This window comes from Wasmannia auropunctata, unplaced genomic scaffold, assembly GCF_000956235.1.
Source record: "Wasmannia auropunctata unplaced genomic scaffold, wasmannia.A_1.0 LD336038.1, whole genome shotgun sequence".
NCBI lineage: Eukaryota > Metazoa > Arthropoda > Insecta > Hymenoptera > Formicidae > Wasmannia > Wasmannia auropunctata.
In genome coordinates this window covers 1,203,824-1,222,581 of record NW_012026852.1, presented here as the reverse complement: position 1 = coordinate 1,222,581, position 18,758 = coordinate 1,203,824, and the positions used below count along the sequence as shown (strand labels likewise).

At 44.0% G+C, this 18,758-nt stretch overlaps 1 protein-coding gene across 4 annotated transcripts in view; it reads right to left on the bottom strand.

Annotated features, from left to right (window-relative positions):
- LOC105452050 (14-3-3 protein zeta) overlaps window positions 1–18,758 on the bottom strand; it is a 50,353-nt gene that overhangs the window by 12,110 nt on the left and 19,485 nt on the right. For 3 of the 4 annotated variants that reach the window (XM_011692857.1, XM_011692854.1, XM_011692856.1), the window contains exon 2: window positions 3,852–4,159. In XM_011692857.1, the coding sequence (XP_011691159.1) occupies window positions 3,852–4,151 (300 nt within the window). In that variant the 5' untranslated portion in view covers window positions 4,152–4,159. Of the gene's footprint in view, window positions 1–3,851; window positions 4,160–14,738; window positions 15,133–18,758 lie in introns of those variants that run through there. The other variant, XM_011692855.1, reaches the window with a different exon arrangement.

Below are 18,758 nucleotides of genomic sequence, written 5' to 3'. Positions count from 1 at the left end.
TATTTTCGTAGTCGCACTTCCTCGTTTCGTTATCGCGTCGCTGGTACGCGACGACTACGCAGTAACGAATCGCTAACGAGTAGCAGCACGGAGTGCTGGCAGTCGGGTGCGTTTCGGACGTAGCTGAACGCCTTCGGATTCCCATCTCCGACGAAGAAGTCGCGCTTGTTAGAGAAGGTGCAGGGAGGTACTTTCCGGCGAGCAAGACATCACGGGATTGATCATCCCGTTAGAAAGCGACTCCTTGTAATTGACGATTGCGCTTTTCTTTCAAACTTCAACCGATCTTTGTACTCCTTGAACTTCTACCTACGCACATTCGTCTCTTGTTTATCTGCTACAAATAACAAATTTGCTCTCGTCATATGTGTTCGCGTCTAAAACTTTTATATGCATATTTGTACATTTTTTTATTTTTTAACTTCCCATTTATAAAATAAAATTGTAAAATAAGAGAAAAAGATGCGTCGCAAAAAAATGAGTAGCGGTCAGCGCAATATTAATAATACAAGGTAGAGACGGATGAATATCCAACCGCGGGCGTATTCTGGAATCCCGCGCGCGTAGGTGTACGTACGTTTCAGGATAAAGAGTAACTCACGTGAGGATGAAATCATCGTAATTATGCGAAATTACTCGTTTATCGATTCCCCTCCCCCCGCCCGTCGCGATTCTCGGAGCGCGACCCCCTTTGGACGCGCGCGCGCGAGCGCCGGTTACTCAACAGCATATGATTTTCACCGACACCTTTCCGGGACTCGTCGACTATGTATGGAGAACAGGAAACACATCGCGACGGCCGCACCGGTGCGGAAAAAGGAGCGGAATGTACTCGGCTTGTTCTCGGCGCGGCGCGTTCGTGTTCGGAGGGAACGAAGGCGACACACCGGTCTCGCCAATCTCTCGAACGCGTTCTCTCTCTTTCGGCTTCGTTGAATCGATCGAAATAGAAAGCCCGGATAGCAATTAATAAAATGCAAAATGGAAAGCACCGAAGGCCATTATAAAAATACAAAGCGCAAAAAGCGTGAAAAACAAAATCAACTATATATAAATGGCCTTCAATTAATCTTAATTAATGTATCGTGTAAATAAATTTTAATTTAACATATGATACAATAAAAAACACGTAACTACTTTCAATAATAACGAATAATGAAGATATTTATGTCACAAATATTTTAAAAGATATATATCGCGCGGCGTGTAAAAAAACAACGCTGACGTATCACGCTTATTTAAAACAGATACGATGTTTATCTAAATGAATGCTCATTAGATATAGCGGTGAAAGATAGAGATCTAATAAAATAGCGTGACAAAGCTATCAGAGATTCAATACACGCAGACTGATTAGCCTAAACGCACGGCAAGAAGCATTAGCATAAATACTACTTTGTGAGCTAACTTTCTACCCATACGTAATATAGACATCAATCTCGCGATCTTTATAGCTTTCCCCGCTCAAAATATTTCCATTGAGATCTGATCGCTGTATATTAGATTGTCAAATTTGATTATTTAAGCTCTATTTTAACATGATATAACGGAAGCAATAAATTAAATCTTTACGATATAAAATATGTCAAATTTAAAATCATATTGAGCATATTTCATATTTAATACGACTATAATTTGATCGGCAAATCAATATGCGAGATTACTGTGAGCGGCGATTCTACTTTCGCGATTTTACTCGCACTGAGAAATTTATTTACTCCGTTATTAACCGTGGCACAAGAATGCGCGATAAAACGTGACACATCGTCACGATATAGAAGGTCCGCAATACTCACAACAGTGCGGAAGCCCGCGACAGTGTGCCAACCGCCTGAAATACGATATTGCGAATCCGTGAGAAAGCACGTGCACGCGTCCCCACCCCACACTACCCCCGCGAAATTAATTTCGAGCAACGTACGAGCAGGAATTTTTTCGGATGTAAATTAATGTTCCCAGACGTAGAAATATAGCGCCGAGTTCTCACGAATGCATCATCGGCGTTGATAGATTGTTCGTCGCGAGATCGAATCTCGAACGATCGAAATCGTACGTCAGCGCAAAATTAATACGCGATAAACGATTAAGATACACGGCGGAATGAATCGAGAACGGGATTATCTACGACAAAACGCGATTTGTAGCGATAATATGTAAATTATCCGATGTAAATTCATTCAAGACATTAAATTATAGTGTTTAAAGATAGTCAAAAGAGAATATTGTTTTTTCTCGCATTCTTACGTTTACTTTCACAAAGTAAAATTTTTCACTATTACTTTATCTTTCTCTTAAGCTGCAAATTATTTCGACAGTCATACACGACAGTCGTGTCATCTATAATTATTCGAGAGACTATAGTTTTTAATGCTCCTGTAATATCTTATCGGAACGTTTTCCCAGGGCAATGATTCCGTACTTTTAACGACAGTGTCGGTATCGTTATACTGTCGTTGCGCAAATATTTTATGGTAATATAAATATGGTAAAAAAGCTGCGCCACGACAATATAACGATACCGAATTGTCGTTAAGAGTTACAGAATCGGGGTACAGGAGAGATATGTGACGACAGATAATCGATAAATGTGAAGGGAACGTCGAAACGTTACGTTTGTGAGCGATTGCATTGTCGTTAACGAGCACGTTTATCGTAGGCATCGAATCGAATGCAGAAGCTAGCTCTCTACGCGGGCGGCGGCTCAAAGCGCGCGCGAGAGAGGTTCGCCCAAACGGTTCCGCTGAAGTTCGCTTCATCAAGACCACAGAGTCGACTCAATTAACCTTATTACGGTCTAATCGCGAGCGTGACGGTTATACAGCATCAACGTATCGTTCGAAAATAACTCTCTCGATGATTGTTTATCGATTCGCGTACAGCGAGAACAGCGAAAACCGCGGCACCTCGTCCCGTTGCGCGATTTCACAGCAGGCAAAGATTGTCTGAGAAAAGGAGGAAAAAAGGTATAGAAAAAAATAGGAAACTGCTAATTCGTTTTATTTTAATATAAAAATGAGGCACCCCCAGTTTTTCCCAGTGTCTCTCGTTTCTCGCGCGTCCTCCAAATTACGTCGATGAATTATCGAAGGAATTACGTTAACCGTGAGACAAGAGAGAGAGACGTTAAAAGCCAGTCTTCCATCATCTGGGTCGCGCCAAGACATTTGTTCAAACACGTTTACTCCTCGGCAAACACAATTCGCAGTTTTTTTCCTACTTCCCGAGAGAGAACACACGCGGCGCTTCCCGCCCGTCCTCCCCCTCCCTCCTCCGCCCCGTATTTCAATGCCTCTTGCGCGCCTCATCTCTTATCGCCCGTGTCGTCGCTTTTCTTGTCTAGAGCTCGACTTCGATCAATACCCCAGGCGACACAATGAGCCTGACCGCCGGGTAAGCACACGCGAATTGCGCGTACACGCCGTATATGTAACGAGCACACGTCGATCGGAGGCAGAAATGTAAATTCTTCGCTCTATTTCTTTTCAAATAAACGTACATCTCCACATCTTCCCGAGGAAACAGATATAATCAGAGAATGCAAATAATCAATTCATAAGCACACAAACGTGTCATTTATAACAATAAAAATGCTTCATAAATGTCAATTGTGTTATCAATGAAGTAAATTACTAATTAATATATTCATTAAGAAATATTGTGACAAGATAATATTTTCAAGGATAAAATGAATTTATCACTCAAAATAAGTTCGAGGCGGGCGTGTCTTTTCCGAACGTTGGTCTTTTCAGGCGTATATAATAATTCTCGCTGAAGCGAAAAGAAAAGGGCGGCCAATACGGCTTTTCAGGACAGGAAAAAAAAAGGGCGACCAGAGTGTGTATTTCGCTTACCAATACATCGTAGCAGATCTCGCGCAATTCCTTCTCGACCTTTTCCCGGTATTCCTTGGCCATCTGCTGTTTGCGTTCGGAGCCTTCGGTCTTCTGCTCGATGGAGGAGATTACCCGCCACGAGCTACGTCTCGCTCCTACGACATTCTTGTACGCCACCGAGAGCAGGTTCCTCTCCTCGTTCGACAGCTCGACTCCCGTCTCGGTGACCGCCTTCATCGCGGACGCCATGTCATCGTACCTTTCCGCCTGCTCGGCAAGCTTCGCACGCTGCACTAATTCCTCCTTATCCACGGACATTGTGTCGGCTGGAATCAGAAGAGAACGCGAGGTCAGCGGGAACGTCGAATTTTCAAAGTCCGGAGTTGTTCGCGAGGGCTCTTTCGCGTTTCCGCTTTTATGCGAGCGTGACGTCAATGTCAAAATTTCGTTGCACTTATCAAAAATTGAAGTGCATTTAGCCAAGGAAAAAGAAGGCTATGAAAATAAAATAAAATAATTTTTTTTTAATAAAAGATAAAAGGGTCGCAAATCTTCAAAATTGCCTACGTAGCAAACGCTAAGATCCAATAAAGAGATTGCAACTTTGTTTAAAAGCATCGATATAATAGTGCGTTAAAAAAAAAAAAAAAATGTGACATTCCAAAACTTCAGGATTTTACGTCGTCAAGAATACAGCGTTCTCACGTCCGAAGTTTCAGGGACTCAAGAGGGATCAAATACAAAAGGAAATCATAGGATTCAAAGAACCAAGATTTTTCCATGATCGTGTGTCTAGACCGATCCATCGCACCGTTCGTATTTTCCAAAATACAAAATCGTGCGGCGATGCAAAACGATGATATCCCGCGCTAAACGCTCACACGAGCGATTTCAGCGGGAATTATCGCGTTCGGCGCGGGGAGGATAAACGGAGCAAGAGAGATAAGGCAAGAAAACTTGCGTGTCGGTATTGAGCAGGTCAGAGAGGCTGTCGAATGGAGACACACGTCGAGATAGCGAGAGACATCGGGGGGGAGAAGGAGGATGTGCAACACGCGATGCACAAAGCGCGACCGACCGACCGCGCTCGCGTTTCAATGTCGTCTCTGGGTTCCTTTTGTCGCGTGTCCCCGGAGAGGTCGGGAAGAATAGGTCTCTCGCACACCGACGCGCGTATAGAAGCCAGATGACGACGACAACGACGACGACGACGATGTTGCGGATCCGCTCACGAAACGGGACTGGCCTCGTTAGACATGGCAAACGATCGACGCACGTCTGTTCCTGCCCGAGACAGAACGACCTTTTCCCTTTCTAAGTCACGTGCAACGAAGTCCTTTTATCCCCGGAACATTCCGAGACGCAGCAGTGCTATCGAGATAACGGGAAGACACTAAAATACCCCTAAAAAATACCATAGAGCAAACAAAGCGACGTTTATTTTTGTCACGATTTGAGATTTTGAGGTTGAGAAATCATACAGTTCTTTTTATCCTATACGTTCTCTCCAGGGGATTTCGTCTTGAAAAGAAAACGAACATTCTTGGTGATGCTGAACAATTATGTATCTTCAAGCCGACCTGTTTGCCAGGCGTCGTCATGTCTGACAAAAAATATTCATGTAGAATTTTCTCTGACAAAAAATATTCATGTAGAATTTTCTCTGACAAATAAACAGGAAAAAACAGATCTCAACTTTCAAGGTGAAAAGATACCAAGAGAAGGAATTCTTGTCTTGAAATTTCTTTTCCATCGAAAAACATGATATTATCCTATGATTTGTTTCTTATTTTAGCACTTGTTTCCAACCGTTACTATACAATTATAGCGCAGTCTACAATGCAATTACGGCGCGACTATACAATTATCGTATTAATCGTAATTAATTCTCGGCATTCGTAACGCTGCGAAAGAAAAAAGTGACCGAGGTCATAGAAAAAAAGCTAAGCATCTGTCGAAGATACCAATCGAAGTATTTTCTACAATCGAATCGAGTGAGTATTTAATCACCGAGAAAATTGATATGACATACGTACCTACGTGACTTGATAAACGCTGCAATAAGAAAAGACTACGTTATAAGAATGCAACACCCACACGCGTGTTACCGCGGCCGAGAATCGCATTACCATGGAAACCCGTCTGAAAAAAAGCGACTATTTCCGGCACGAAAGCGAGATTTGCCATGAAATAGTCGAGGATCACGTAGCCCTTTTGGGCACCGCCGATCGATACACGCCAACACTTTTTGCGGCTATCTAGCAAAAGCTACGTTACGTAATGCCTCGTGACTGGTAACTTTGAACATCGATATCAAATTCTCAATCAAATTAATTTCACTAATGAGGATTCAATGTAAAATGATACTTTGCTAATTATTAAATAACAATCTTGCAATAACCATAAATATCTAATTTCAATTTTATTTTTAAAACAGTTTATTTCGAACTATTAATTATTAATATATTAATAATTATTAAATGTTGTCCTTATTTTTTCGAGATAAGCACTATTTTTATTTCCACTTCTCTCTTTCGAATCACATCGCTGCAACTTCTATTCGGCATCTGTCCATTCAAGAATTAAAATTAATCAATAATATTCTCTTTTTCATTCAGAAGCATTAATACATAATTAATTTCTGATTTTATCACGCACAACGACGCTGAAAATTACAATCTATCTCCAACTCTAATCTGTCGTTTTAATCAATCGGACAGACAGACTATCACCGGATATCAATGGATCGATGGGCGTGACCATATGAGATTATCCTGCTTACGCAACGATCGCCTTATCTTTATTTGTTATTCTTTCGGAGCGTTTTACTCGAAAACAATTAATATAAACTCAATCGAGTCTTATCGAAGGAGCGAAATTCAAATCGATATACCCTCTGCGGCCTCTACGTTTAACGACCATCTTAAATCTTAATCTCGAGCGGCCCTCGATCGTTTATGGCGGAGGCGCGTGGACGGCAATTATCGTTCTCCCTTTGTTCCCTTTTCTTTTTTATTTGGCTGGCATCTGCCGCTCGAACGGAATAAATCACCAGCGCGGACTGGCCGACTCGGTCAGCGAGGTAATATCTCTCGTCGACGGATTGCACGTGCGTGTGAATCCGTGAGCCGATAAGAGAATCAGCCCGTCTGCTCGATAAAATGAACGGATAAAACGAGGCGAGTGCACGTTCGATGCACCGGGGAAGAGAGCGGACGATTATGTCGTCGTCGTCGGGCAGAAGTGCGTCAACAATAAGCTGTTACCGAGAAAACGTAAATCACGTCTGCCATCGGCATTGAAGTGCACGCGATTTGAATGACGAATTCACCTTTGTCTTCTCTCAAAGTCTTCTTTTCAGAGATGCATCGTTTACGAAGTAGAAAACAATTCGCGGCAGAGATGCAACACAACAAAAATAAGCAAATTATGATTGTAAGAGTTTTGAAAGTTTCGCGCTCAAGTTCCTGAAAGATTGAACTCCTGCAAAGCACTTTCGCCTAGTCACTGGCAGCTGATCAGATCAGATTCGTGAATCTTTAATTCGAACGTAGTTCGAAAAGAAGACGAACAGAATTCCACAGTCAAAAGCGGAAACCTCCGTATGTTCTGAAATAGTTGAGTTTCTAGGTTCATGTCGGTTGCACGTTTGTAAGAAGCAACGGGACGTCGTAATACCATCCGTTGTCGTAATACCGTACCGGAATGTTATGTCGTCGTTGTAGTACGCGAGAGAGAGGAAACGACGGTGATTCATGCCGTAGAATTGAAAGAACGAATTACATCGCGGACTGGGAAGCGAGGCTAGACGCATTCATGAACTGTATATCAGGCAAAACGTAACGCGCCGTCCACGCAAGAAAATCGAAGGATATAATTTTCGCAGCGATGTGAACGACCTTCACACAAACTGGTCTGTTACGCAATTTCCTCGCCAATTTCTTGACCATCGTGTCGTGAGAGACAAATTCTTGTAAACGTGAAAAAATCAAATTAATTCCCATTTTAAATACCTCATATATATGCGTTGTTTAGTAACACGAGTTTAATCGGTTTGTTCTTTCAGAAACTGAAATAATCTTCTATCTAAATAATTATAATGGAATTTTGCGAATAAATTCGCCGTGAATGAATTCTCCTCCGAGCGAACGCATTCTTGGTAAAGATATAAGAATAAGTTGCCGGACAGAAGTAATTTTCTTTTAAAAATTAAAACTCCTTTCTCACTGAATTAATTTTCAGGCAAAAGCGAAGCGACATCGCGGACAAGACACTGAAACACGAAGACCGACCGGTGAATCGGACGATTTCCCGAGGGAGATTTTCCACGGTGCGTTCATAGGAAGGGTAATTAAAAATACATCGTGGCGCACGAGAGGAGGTTCCTTCGTAAAAATAGCTTGTAAATTAAATACGTTACGTGATCACGTTGCGCCGCAAAAGTTTCTCGACGATGCGCATCGAGGTTTCCATACGCGTCGATAAAGTTCACTTTTAACGAGCGATACTACATAACTAATCTATAAATATCTGAGTTTTTAGATAATTACAACAGTAAAAATATCATAAAGAAATTACTTGGAAAATATAAATAAAAACAAAAAAATCTCGCTATTCATAAATTTTATAAATTTTGAAAAATTAAAGGTAAATAGCGATGACAATTTTAATACATATATTGCGTCTAAATTATTGGTTTAGTTCCACAATTTAATATAATTCCATGAGTTAACCGATTCCACGAATTGTAACAACGGTATCTTAAAGGGAAGTGGGTTGGCAAAAAAAAAAAAGACATCGTCTAATATCCACAGATAATCTGGTGTAAAAGCAACCGGATATGATCGCGTGGTAGGATGACTCATTGCTTTAAAGCTGGTCGGTGCCGTCGAAAAACCCACGAGAGCTCTAAGGGCCACTTAACCCTGAAGAACGTAGACGGCCTGCTCTCTCTGGAGAATCTCCTTATAAGTGTACCAAAGAATTACAAAAACTTATCATCATTAACGAAGGCTTCACAATATTTCCGACCTCGTCATTCATCCTTCCCAATGTTCATATATGTTTATACTCGTTAATTTTTTTAGAAAAAAAAAGTGAGTTAATAAAATATCTATATATATAACAATTATTAAATTAAATAATACTCGAAATTACGTGTGCTCCGCATTTGTTTCTCTCAAAATATCTTCTCGAACTTGTCGAAGAGAATTTAACTCCCACAAAATAGCGGGAGAAAAACTGGCAAGCAGTTCTGCGAAGTTTAATGACGCTGAATATCCGCAAGAATGCAGAATGTGCATGAACGGATGTTTACCTAACGAGAGAAGCGATACGGGGATACGACTAGTTGTTTGGCGTTAAAATAATGCGATGAGTAACGAGTCAAAGTGCAATTGCACCTAATCGCATGTGACTAAGAGCATTTCTTCCTCAGTGAACCGGATAATTGTTGTCAAGGATGGAGGAGTCGGAGAATGCCGGAAGTAACGCCCTGTTGTCACCTGTGTCGCATGGAAAAAGGGAGAGCAAAAAAAATACGCGACGTTGATGCGTCGATCGCTGTTGTGCGTGCAACTTTTGTCTCGTAATAATAAACGCATTGCAATTTTTATGTGAAAAAAAAATCCAATAAAATTCTCCTATGATGATTTTAGCGTTTGGTATGCGCGTCGTATCGCGATTGTTATGTGCAATTGCACCGTTACTCATCGTGAAAGTAGTATCGCTTTATGAATTCCAGGATTCTCCGGATAAATCGCCGATGTCACAGAAATACGCATCGCGACACGCTGTTTCACCAGTGCCTTGAATTTACAAATTGCACGCGATTCGTAGATCCCACGTCTTTGTAAACCTATACATTCTAGAAATACTTGGCTCCGCGCGCGTTTACTTGTTCCACGGATATATATTAAATTCCTGACGAATTGGTACTACGTTCCGCAAACATTAAATGTCACGCAGCCTGTATCTCGCAATGAATTCTAGATTTACATAAATTTATTTCACCAAATCGCTCAGGCACACACTAGTCTAATTTTATATGCATAACATTTCATAAACTTTTCACATTTCTAGCGCAAAAAGGTTGGTCGAGATCGCGAATTCTTAGCGCTTACGCAGTTTAGAAGATTAAGACTATTTGTCCCGAAGATTTTTGGCTGTAGATTCTACAAAATTGATGTCATCGTTCAAAACTTCAACGCGCCCGAGAGATTTTTGATACCGGAAATCGTGTCGTTTGACGCCCGGCGTCGCGATCCATAAATTCTCCTCGCCCCCGCTCGCGTTGTAATAAATTGACGATGGCGCAATAAATTCGGATTAATATTGAACGGATGATCGGCGTTTATCCACGGTTCTATATTTTAAGCGGCGACGCAGAACGCCCAGTTCCTTCGCAGAGCGAGTGGGACGAGGAGAGGCGACAAAAATTCCGGGTCACGAACGACGGAAAGGCCCGAGATCCGGTTTCTCATTAATACGCTTCCGGTTAGTGGCATTCACCGCTCTCTCGAGATGCACCCGAGGACAGGAGGAGGGGATGGACGTTCCGCGAGAACTCGAATTTCCTAAGTAAACGCCCGACGTATCTCGTGAGAGGAATAATGACTCCCAACAAATAATTAAACTCCAATAATATTTTCGTAGTACGAAATATAATTAATCATACTGGATAAAGCTTGTCCGAATAGAGTCCTTTTGCAAACTTCCCTCCTTCAACTTTTTTAAATTGATCACCATCCATTTATCTTAGGAAATTACGCGAACTATGATCGATGACATCAATTTCGCCTCTATATACGATCATGTCCTAAGGGAGTAGAGTCTAATTTATCACTAAACGATCAAGGTAGAGTTTTCAAGGTCATCTATTAAACGCACCGAGAACGGCAGTTTAATTAACGAGAGAACGAACACTCGGTAACTTTGTAATACTTTGTATTACGCGAAATCGAGGTAACAAAAGGTGCAAATTATCCGTGAGAAACGGCGAGGAGGCATGTTACGCGCGAAGATGCGTTACGCGATATGCGAGAGACTCGCGGTTTCTCTCGCGAGGTAAACGATCGCGCGATACCGGCGGCGTTCGTCGTCCCTTAATTGCAGAATTTATTTCGTATACACTTCGCGACGGTTCTCAATCGAGAGATAACCGGATTCGATGGCGAGGCGAATTCAACGGGAAATATCGATCGATCGCGTCTCGCTCGGCTTCGCGCAAAGAAATCCGGACAGAAAATATTGGGCGAGAGCGGATAGGTGTGCGTTCGGCGTCGTCCTATATTTAATCGCGCGCGCGATCACCTGGCTTCGGCGAGTTTTAACGGCAGCAACGACGACGACGACGTCGAGATGCCCCGCGTCGCCGCCGAAATATTTCTGGCACGAAGAACTCTCGCGGCGCGGAGCGCGGCTCGCGCGAGCGGAACGCATCTTCTCGCGCAATACGCGCGCGTGAACTCGTTCCAATTCCCACCGAGTTATCCCGCGAGATCGCTTCCAAATGTGTTACATGCAATTCTGATCCTTATACCAAAGCGCGTTCGGAGGCGCGATAAGAGAGTAGCGGATTTCCGTAAGAGAGGTGCGATAAGAGAGAAGTGGGGAAATAAATTCTGCAAATCTGCAAGCGTGGACATATTTACAGCCTACCTGTCTTCGTCTTTCATATTATCGGGGCTTCGCAATTTCGAATCGGATCTTTATCGGCAGTGATTCAATTCGAACTTTTTTTTTCTGCGGTAATAATTATCCTCTCTCTTTCAAATGAGAAAAGTATTTTAAGAAAAATAGTACTTGACTGGATATGTCTATACTCGTCCTGGAAAACGTCGTTGTCAATTTCGAAAAATCAGAAATCTTGTCGGATGCAAGCGAGTCTCAAAGCAAGTTTCGTACAAATTGTTGTCGCAGCGTGACGCAGTAGGTTTCCCTATTCCGTCATTCCCGTGTGGCGAAACACGTTAGGCCGACACACGATCCTGAAAGTAAATGCACTTTTTCCATTCCGCCTCTCGGCGCGCGGGAAGAATGCGGCTGGCGTCACGCGTGGGTAATCGAGGCTTTTGCAAGCTTTTATGAATGCCGGCGAACCTGGCAAACGAGGCTGCGATTCCGAGTAAAGACCGTCCACTGCCGTACGCACGCGATCGCCCCGCGATTCATTAATATATCGGCTCGACTGCGTCGTAAAACCAACGTCTTCTCACGTGCCAATGGAATTATTTATAGAAATGTGAGATATGCGATTCAAGCAAACGTTAATGAAGAGAGAAAAAGAAAACGATGCTTTTAAATATAAAATTATTCCGAGAAAAGTGTTTCATGTGATAAAAAACTGTTTTATAGACTAGATAACTTTTTTTTTGAATGATAATTTTCTTATCGTTTTTTCACTCTGCATTAAAATTCACACTTTCACTTTCCTGTTAAAATTATATCACGTCTGAAAGTATAAGAAATTAATTCATCTCGTCGATTGGCCACTGAACCCATTAAAATTAAAATCGAATTCTAGGACATCCGTCCCAAAAAGGATTGACAGATAGCACACAGCATTCAGTCGAGAGTGCGGCTAAAATAACTGGAAAAGTATTATTATCCGAGGGTTCACGAGCGCATGCATAATGTGTGTTCGCGTTATTAATAAAAATTATAATAGATCAAATGCACGAGGCAAATGACTGATGGCAAAGTTTCCCTCTTGAAACGTACACCGTTCGAGAGTTTATGCATTTATGCGAGTGGATTTAATTATCGATTGATTGATCGATCGCCACGAAACGAGTCGGCGTGCGACTCGTTTTAGAGAAGCGGAGATGCGGCAAGATCGGGACGGTACATCGCGGATTTTTGCGCAATTTTCCCGACTTTCGCAAATACGCGAGAGGCGGCGAGAGACTCGAGACGGCGGCGTTATCAGCGAAGTAAAACATGATGTGTAGGCGCAGATAAACGCGGTAACTGATAAAATTAATATCTATATCCGCGCAACGCCCGGAGATGTTACGACGACAGACGCTTATCGTGTTTCTATTCCTATCGCGCGTACATGCGATGTAATTCGCGGTGAAATCGTGTTCCGCGACCGCGGATTCGTTAAAGGTTGGACGCGCGCGTTAACGAGTAATCATTTTCCTCTCCATTCTCATCTGTTCTAAAACTACCCAAGCTGTCGGCTGCGATAGATATCGATCACACGTCGTGATCGTCCGTCGAAATATTGTATATAAATTCGATCGGATGCGAGGACGTGCTGCTCGGAGCAGCACCGCGGATTCTTGCATTTAAAATTGAAAACCTTATCCTCGTTTTAAAAATTATGCCGCAATTTCTCGTCGACATCGAACGTCGATATCGCTACTTGTCGCCATAAATATATAGTCACGTGAAATGGAAGCGTAAAATATCATTGAACCGTCGGCTATAAATAACACCTAGGAAATAAGAACACGGACTTCGCATTCAACGAGATCTCAAGGCCACTGATCGATCGGCGCATAGGATCTGCATGTCTCAATGAGAGAGAAAGAGATAGAGAAAAGGGAAAATCGTATATTGATCGATCGATTATTAGATTCGGTATAGAATCTATCCGTCCGAAACAAAGAGAAGGAAGGAGGCCGAGCAGCACGCTAAAAAACGATTGATTGCGATCGATCTAAAACGAGCGCGCAATATAAGAAATCGTCTATACTGTCACCGAACGAAATTTCAATAAGAAAATTCGTATAGGGTGATTGGCTTCCCGGAGATTCAATGCTCGACAATCTGAAAACATTCGGAGTCAAAATAAAGAGCTACCGAGACCTCGTTTTTCTTTAAATTCCAAGCGGAGTTTGAGTACGGAATTTTATTTAAAAATGGCTAACGTAATTAAAAATAAAGCAAAAAAAAAAGAGATTCACCACGTATGACAATGACCCCTGAAACTTCCGCTACTACATCGGGGGAACCCTTGTTCAACGTCACGCCCGGCGGTAATGGGGACACCTCGCAGAGAGCTCGATGGCGAACCTACGTCGGTCATCCTCCGCGCAAAGACATATTTAGCCATGCAAAGTAGCTCTCGTGGGAGGCGGACGAGCACCGCCGCCGTCGCGACGAAGGTCGGCGGAGAGACGTGCCCGACCGGCTCGCGAGGGGAGGCGGGTATTATCAACCGCGTCGTGCCGTCCGGGTTGAGGTTATGGCCGCGGAGGCGAGCGGAGCGGCCGCCTTTTCGAGAGGGAGCCAGCCGTTAAGTTAAGCGCCACGGCGTTACTTTCACGGGGGGGCGAGAGAGAGAGAGAGAACGAAATTCCCGGCCGCATTCTCCGACGGCGACGCCGCCGCGACGCCCAGCCGATTATCAGCGAGGCCGATCGATCGGGATTAGATCGGGATAGGGGAAACCGCCCGATTGATTGACCGAGCGAGCGGGCTATATCGAGGGGGAAAATCGATCGCGAATCACGGCGAGCGGAGGATACGCGAGCTTCCGTTATTACGCGTCAATGCGGAGAGAACACGCGTTACGAGCGGTCGTTCTACGACGCAGTACGTTGCCGCGAAGAGATCGATAGCCGGCTCGCCTCGGTTCCCTCGGCCTGCTCCGAGCCGACCGGAGTCGGAGTTTCCCACGAGAGCGCCGATAAGCGACGGGCGTTACGATCCAGAAGCCTCGACGTCGGCCGCCGGCGGCGATTCGGTCACGCAGGAAGTGACGAGTGCGTGGAAGAAGCGGCCCCGACCGACCTGCACGCTTATAGCATGCGGCCGAGAGAGAGAATGAGAGGGCGCGGAAGCGTGCGAGCGAGAGGGACACACGTTAGACGAGAACGGAGTACCAGGCACGAGGGGGGAAAAAAAAAAGCACAACTGCGACACAACGCAGGACCGTGATTTTTGTGCACCTACCTATTGGCTCTTATAGTCCTTTGTACAATAAATAACGAAGTAAATACACGATCTGTGCGTGGATCCGTGCACCGGCTCGAGAGTCAGACGAGCGCGCGGAGGAGGGACAAGTGATGATGAAGGAACGTTGCGTGCCGCGATAACGACGGGCTGCGGACTACTGCACGACGATCCTCGGGATTTCCTCCTCCTTTTTTTTCTCTTTCGTTTTCTTCCTTTTCCCTCTACCAACCGGAGGGAGACACGCGCGGCGCGAGAGAGAGAGAGAGAGAGAGCGCGCGCGTGGACTAAACGCGAACGAGAAACTAAAACGCCGGCTCCTTTATTCCTCGGTCACACTCGCGGTTACGATGCCATACATCCCTCGGCGACCACTCCCGCACAGCGACTGAGCCGGCAACGCCGCCCATGATGGGGAACCTCGGCTCGCCTCGTGCCGGGGCTCGGCCACGCTCGGCCGCGCTCGTGTACGTCCGCTGCACCTCGTGCCCGAGCCGAGGTATTGATCGGCTCACGGCCCCGGCATGGCCGCCCCGTTCCTCGACGAGGCTGGGTGGGGCAACGGAGCGGCGCACCGCGACCGTGTCCCGGGGACCGATCCGACGTGCCGCGTCGCGCCACGCTTACACGGGCGACGGCGACGATGACGATGACGATGACGATCACGATCACGGCGGCGCGACGACGACGGTTCCTCAGCGTCTTTTTCCTGCCTGCCTTCTTTCTCTTTTCACTCCCTCTCCGCTCTCTTTCGATCGCTCGCTGACTCCACTTCCCGTTTCGCTCGTTTTAATCGTCGCGAAACAGCCTGGATTCACCTCTCTTTCCTTCCAACTTCCTTCGTCGTCGAAGCTACTCCTCTTTATCTTTACGCCTCGTCTTCTCTCTCTCTCTCTCTCTCTCTCTCTCTCTCTCTTCCTCTGACCCGCTAAACGTCTATCACGCGTGTTCCGCTGCTTAACCTGCACTTCTCTCCGTCTACCTTCCTGCCCTACTCTCTACCTCGGCTTGTCTGAAGCCCCTCACGTAATTTTGTGCGAAAATTAACTTGGAAAAAAGCGATCGTTTTTTTCCCTCTTCCCTCTCTCGGGACGTTTTTCTCGCTGTCGACGAGTTTCCGCGAAAAGCTGCGGCCAATCGTTAGATACGCGCTGCAATTTCCTCGGGAAATCGCCACTTTGCGAATAAATTGTGCCGGTATTCTTTTCCCATATTCTTTTTTAAATTGTATTTCTATCGTATTCTTTATAAATATAAAAATTGATATAAATATAATTTTATAAAAAAAGAATAGGAAAAAAACTGACATAATTTATTATAAAACTATTGGGCTGCGATTCTTACAATTAACAAAAATTTTACATAATTAGCAATCTCAATTAGGGTTTACGATATATATAGATCCATTTGCGAAAGTACTGCGTGATCACAAGTTGTACAGAATGTTCGAAACACAGACACAAACACGGGCGAAGACAATTTTCTACTTAAAGAACGGAGGTACAGTCTAAAATAAGTGCGTTGGGTGGATCTGAAAGATCTCCGGATTACCATAAAAGCCCTTTCGCCCTTCTCGCGATCGTTGAACCGTGTCTCTCGTTTAAATCAAAAGAAATCCCACGAAACGGCGGGAATCTCACCGCCGTCAACGACCGGCGTCAAAGTCCGAGAAAAGAGAAAATTTTTAGAATTATATTGCACTATATAACTGTCGTTACATTTACTTTTGTAAAATAACGTAGAGCTTCTAAATAGATAACGACGGCGCGGCGTCTCGAATTTAACTCGCGATCGAAAGTCTCGAGGAATTTATGAATGAAAATATTTAGCTTGTGGATGTTGTGATTCACGACACGCGAGGAACGTGTGACCAGAGAAGGGAGGGGATATCTGTAAATCCGGAGGATCTGTGAATCTAAGCTAAGGATACACAAATATGCCAAGGTTCAAGGAAAGTCAGACGGTCCCATTCATTCCGCCTGTGCCACATTTCAACGCTGAATGCAATTTCACGCCATGACTTCTCTAATTACGAAAACAATATTTGTCATTAGTGGTAACTGAAAAAATTCAATTCGTTTATAATACGTTTTAGATTTAGCGAAATTCATTTGCGGCTGAATCCGCGAATCCATCGATCGCGGAGGCTGTCGATCCGCGCGTTTTTTGCGCCCACGTGGATGATCGAATACGCGACGCCCGAACCTGCGTCCTGAAACGGAGCAGCGAGACTGTAATAAATTATTATTTCATTTGTTTATTAATTGACTACAAAATAAAGAATTTCGAGAGTTTCGAGAACGTCTGTATCCAATCGAGCATTTGAAAAATTTGCCGCACGAATGAAATATTAGCCTCGGACTACGCACTGAAAATTGAGTATCGCAAAATGAAGATTGGAATTCGATCAATCAGAGAAGCGGATTAAAAATAAAATTACCTGACTGGCCGAATTCTAATTCCCAATTCGCGACTCTTCAATCTCCGATAGTCCGACACGGGCTTTAACATCGGCAATTTCGATCGCGCGCGAGCAATGATACCGCCCGACACACACCGACGACAATATCGCCTCGCCTGGCGCGAGCCTGACATTACGTCCCTCTCGTGAAAATTTAAATGGGACGCGCATTTCGTTTACTCGACCCGCAGCGCGGCTCCGGAAACAAGCGGGACGGGCCCGCGTAAATGAATCGCGGACATGTATGCGCACAACCCCGTGTGGTGTTATTCCTCGCCCCCTGACATCAGTATGCATTAGCGACAAATTCGATCTCGCGCCCCGTAAAATTTCGCGGCGCGAGGCCGCGACAAACTCGCAACTCGTAATTCCACGTCCGTGAATCGAATTAGATCTCCACGAGAGCCGGCCACCCGTTTTCCTCGCCGTGTGCAAATGTTTATCTGGAAATTTATAATCGCACTATGACGAGTACTTCCGAAAATTACACGTGCACACGTTACGGTCCCTCACTCGTAATTAGCTGGCGAATCTCTCAACATATTTCCACGTCTCAACCTCTCCACAATTTCCGCGCGTTTATACGCTCTCCTTTTCCCAGCGCGTATATAAGAATATTTCATCTCGTTTTTCATAATTTTCGTTTATTAAATAGATATATTTGCTTTCACTTTCTTATATCTAATTTCAGAGCGTCGCCTCTCTCCGCCGCGGTATTTTCACTTTATAATTAATAAGTTCGTTCTTTGATTACCGTAATATACGTATTTTCCGTCATTATTTATAATTCACGTACTTGGGTCGGTTAGCATCTGCGCTATTAACGTCATACGTCTTGTAATTTCGTTTATGTTGAAGTAATTACATTTTACAATATATCGCTACTCCCGAGAAATTCCGCTTTGTGATTCTTGCCTTTGTATTTGTTGAAACAAGCACTTGCGTTAGTAGGTGTATATTTACGCGCCGAAAGATCTGCACACACACACACACTCTTTCTCTCTCTCCCTGCCCCAAAAGGTCATTCGTCAATTTTCTTCTCAAAAACCCCCGTACCCGAGTGTCGAATAAAAACAATGGTTTTGTTTATTCAAAAACGCGGCGAATATATCGCGTCCACCCACATCTATCAACCACCTCAATTCTACATTTTATTTACGCTCCGAAATATACACAAATCATTAATTAAAACTTCATGACGCTGACACGTAGCTTCACGTTAATTATTTCAGCAACGACATTCGAACGTACCTGAACGTACCTGAACGTACCTGCAAAATGTACGTGTGCGTTTGCCGTTTAAAAAGTTTCTATATTTACAAGCCCGTAAATTCTGCTTGTACAAAAACCATTCGCGTTTCCATTGAATTCTTTTTTTCAATATAATCCGATATTGATATTAATATGTGATCTCTCCTATTGATTAATAATCTCTCCATTATAATAGCAACATCTCCCTTGCAGTAAAAGAAAAAATTAATCCCACAAAATGTGCGTGAATTACAAAGCAAATACGCACGCTAGCTCGCAGGTACGCTTTCAATTGGCATTCGTAACTT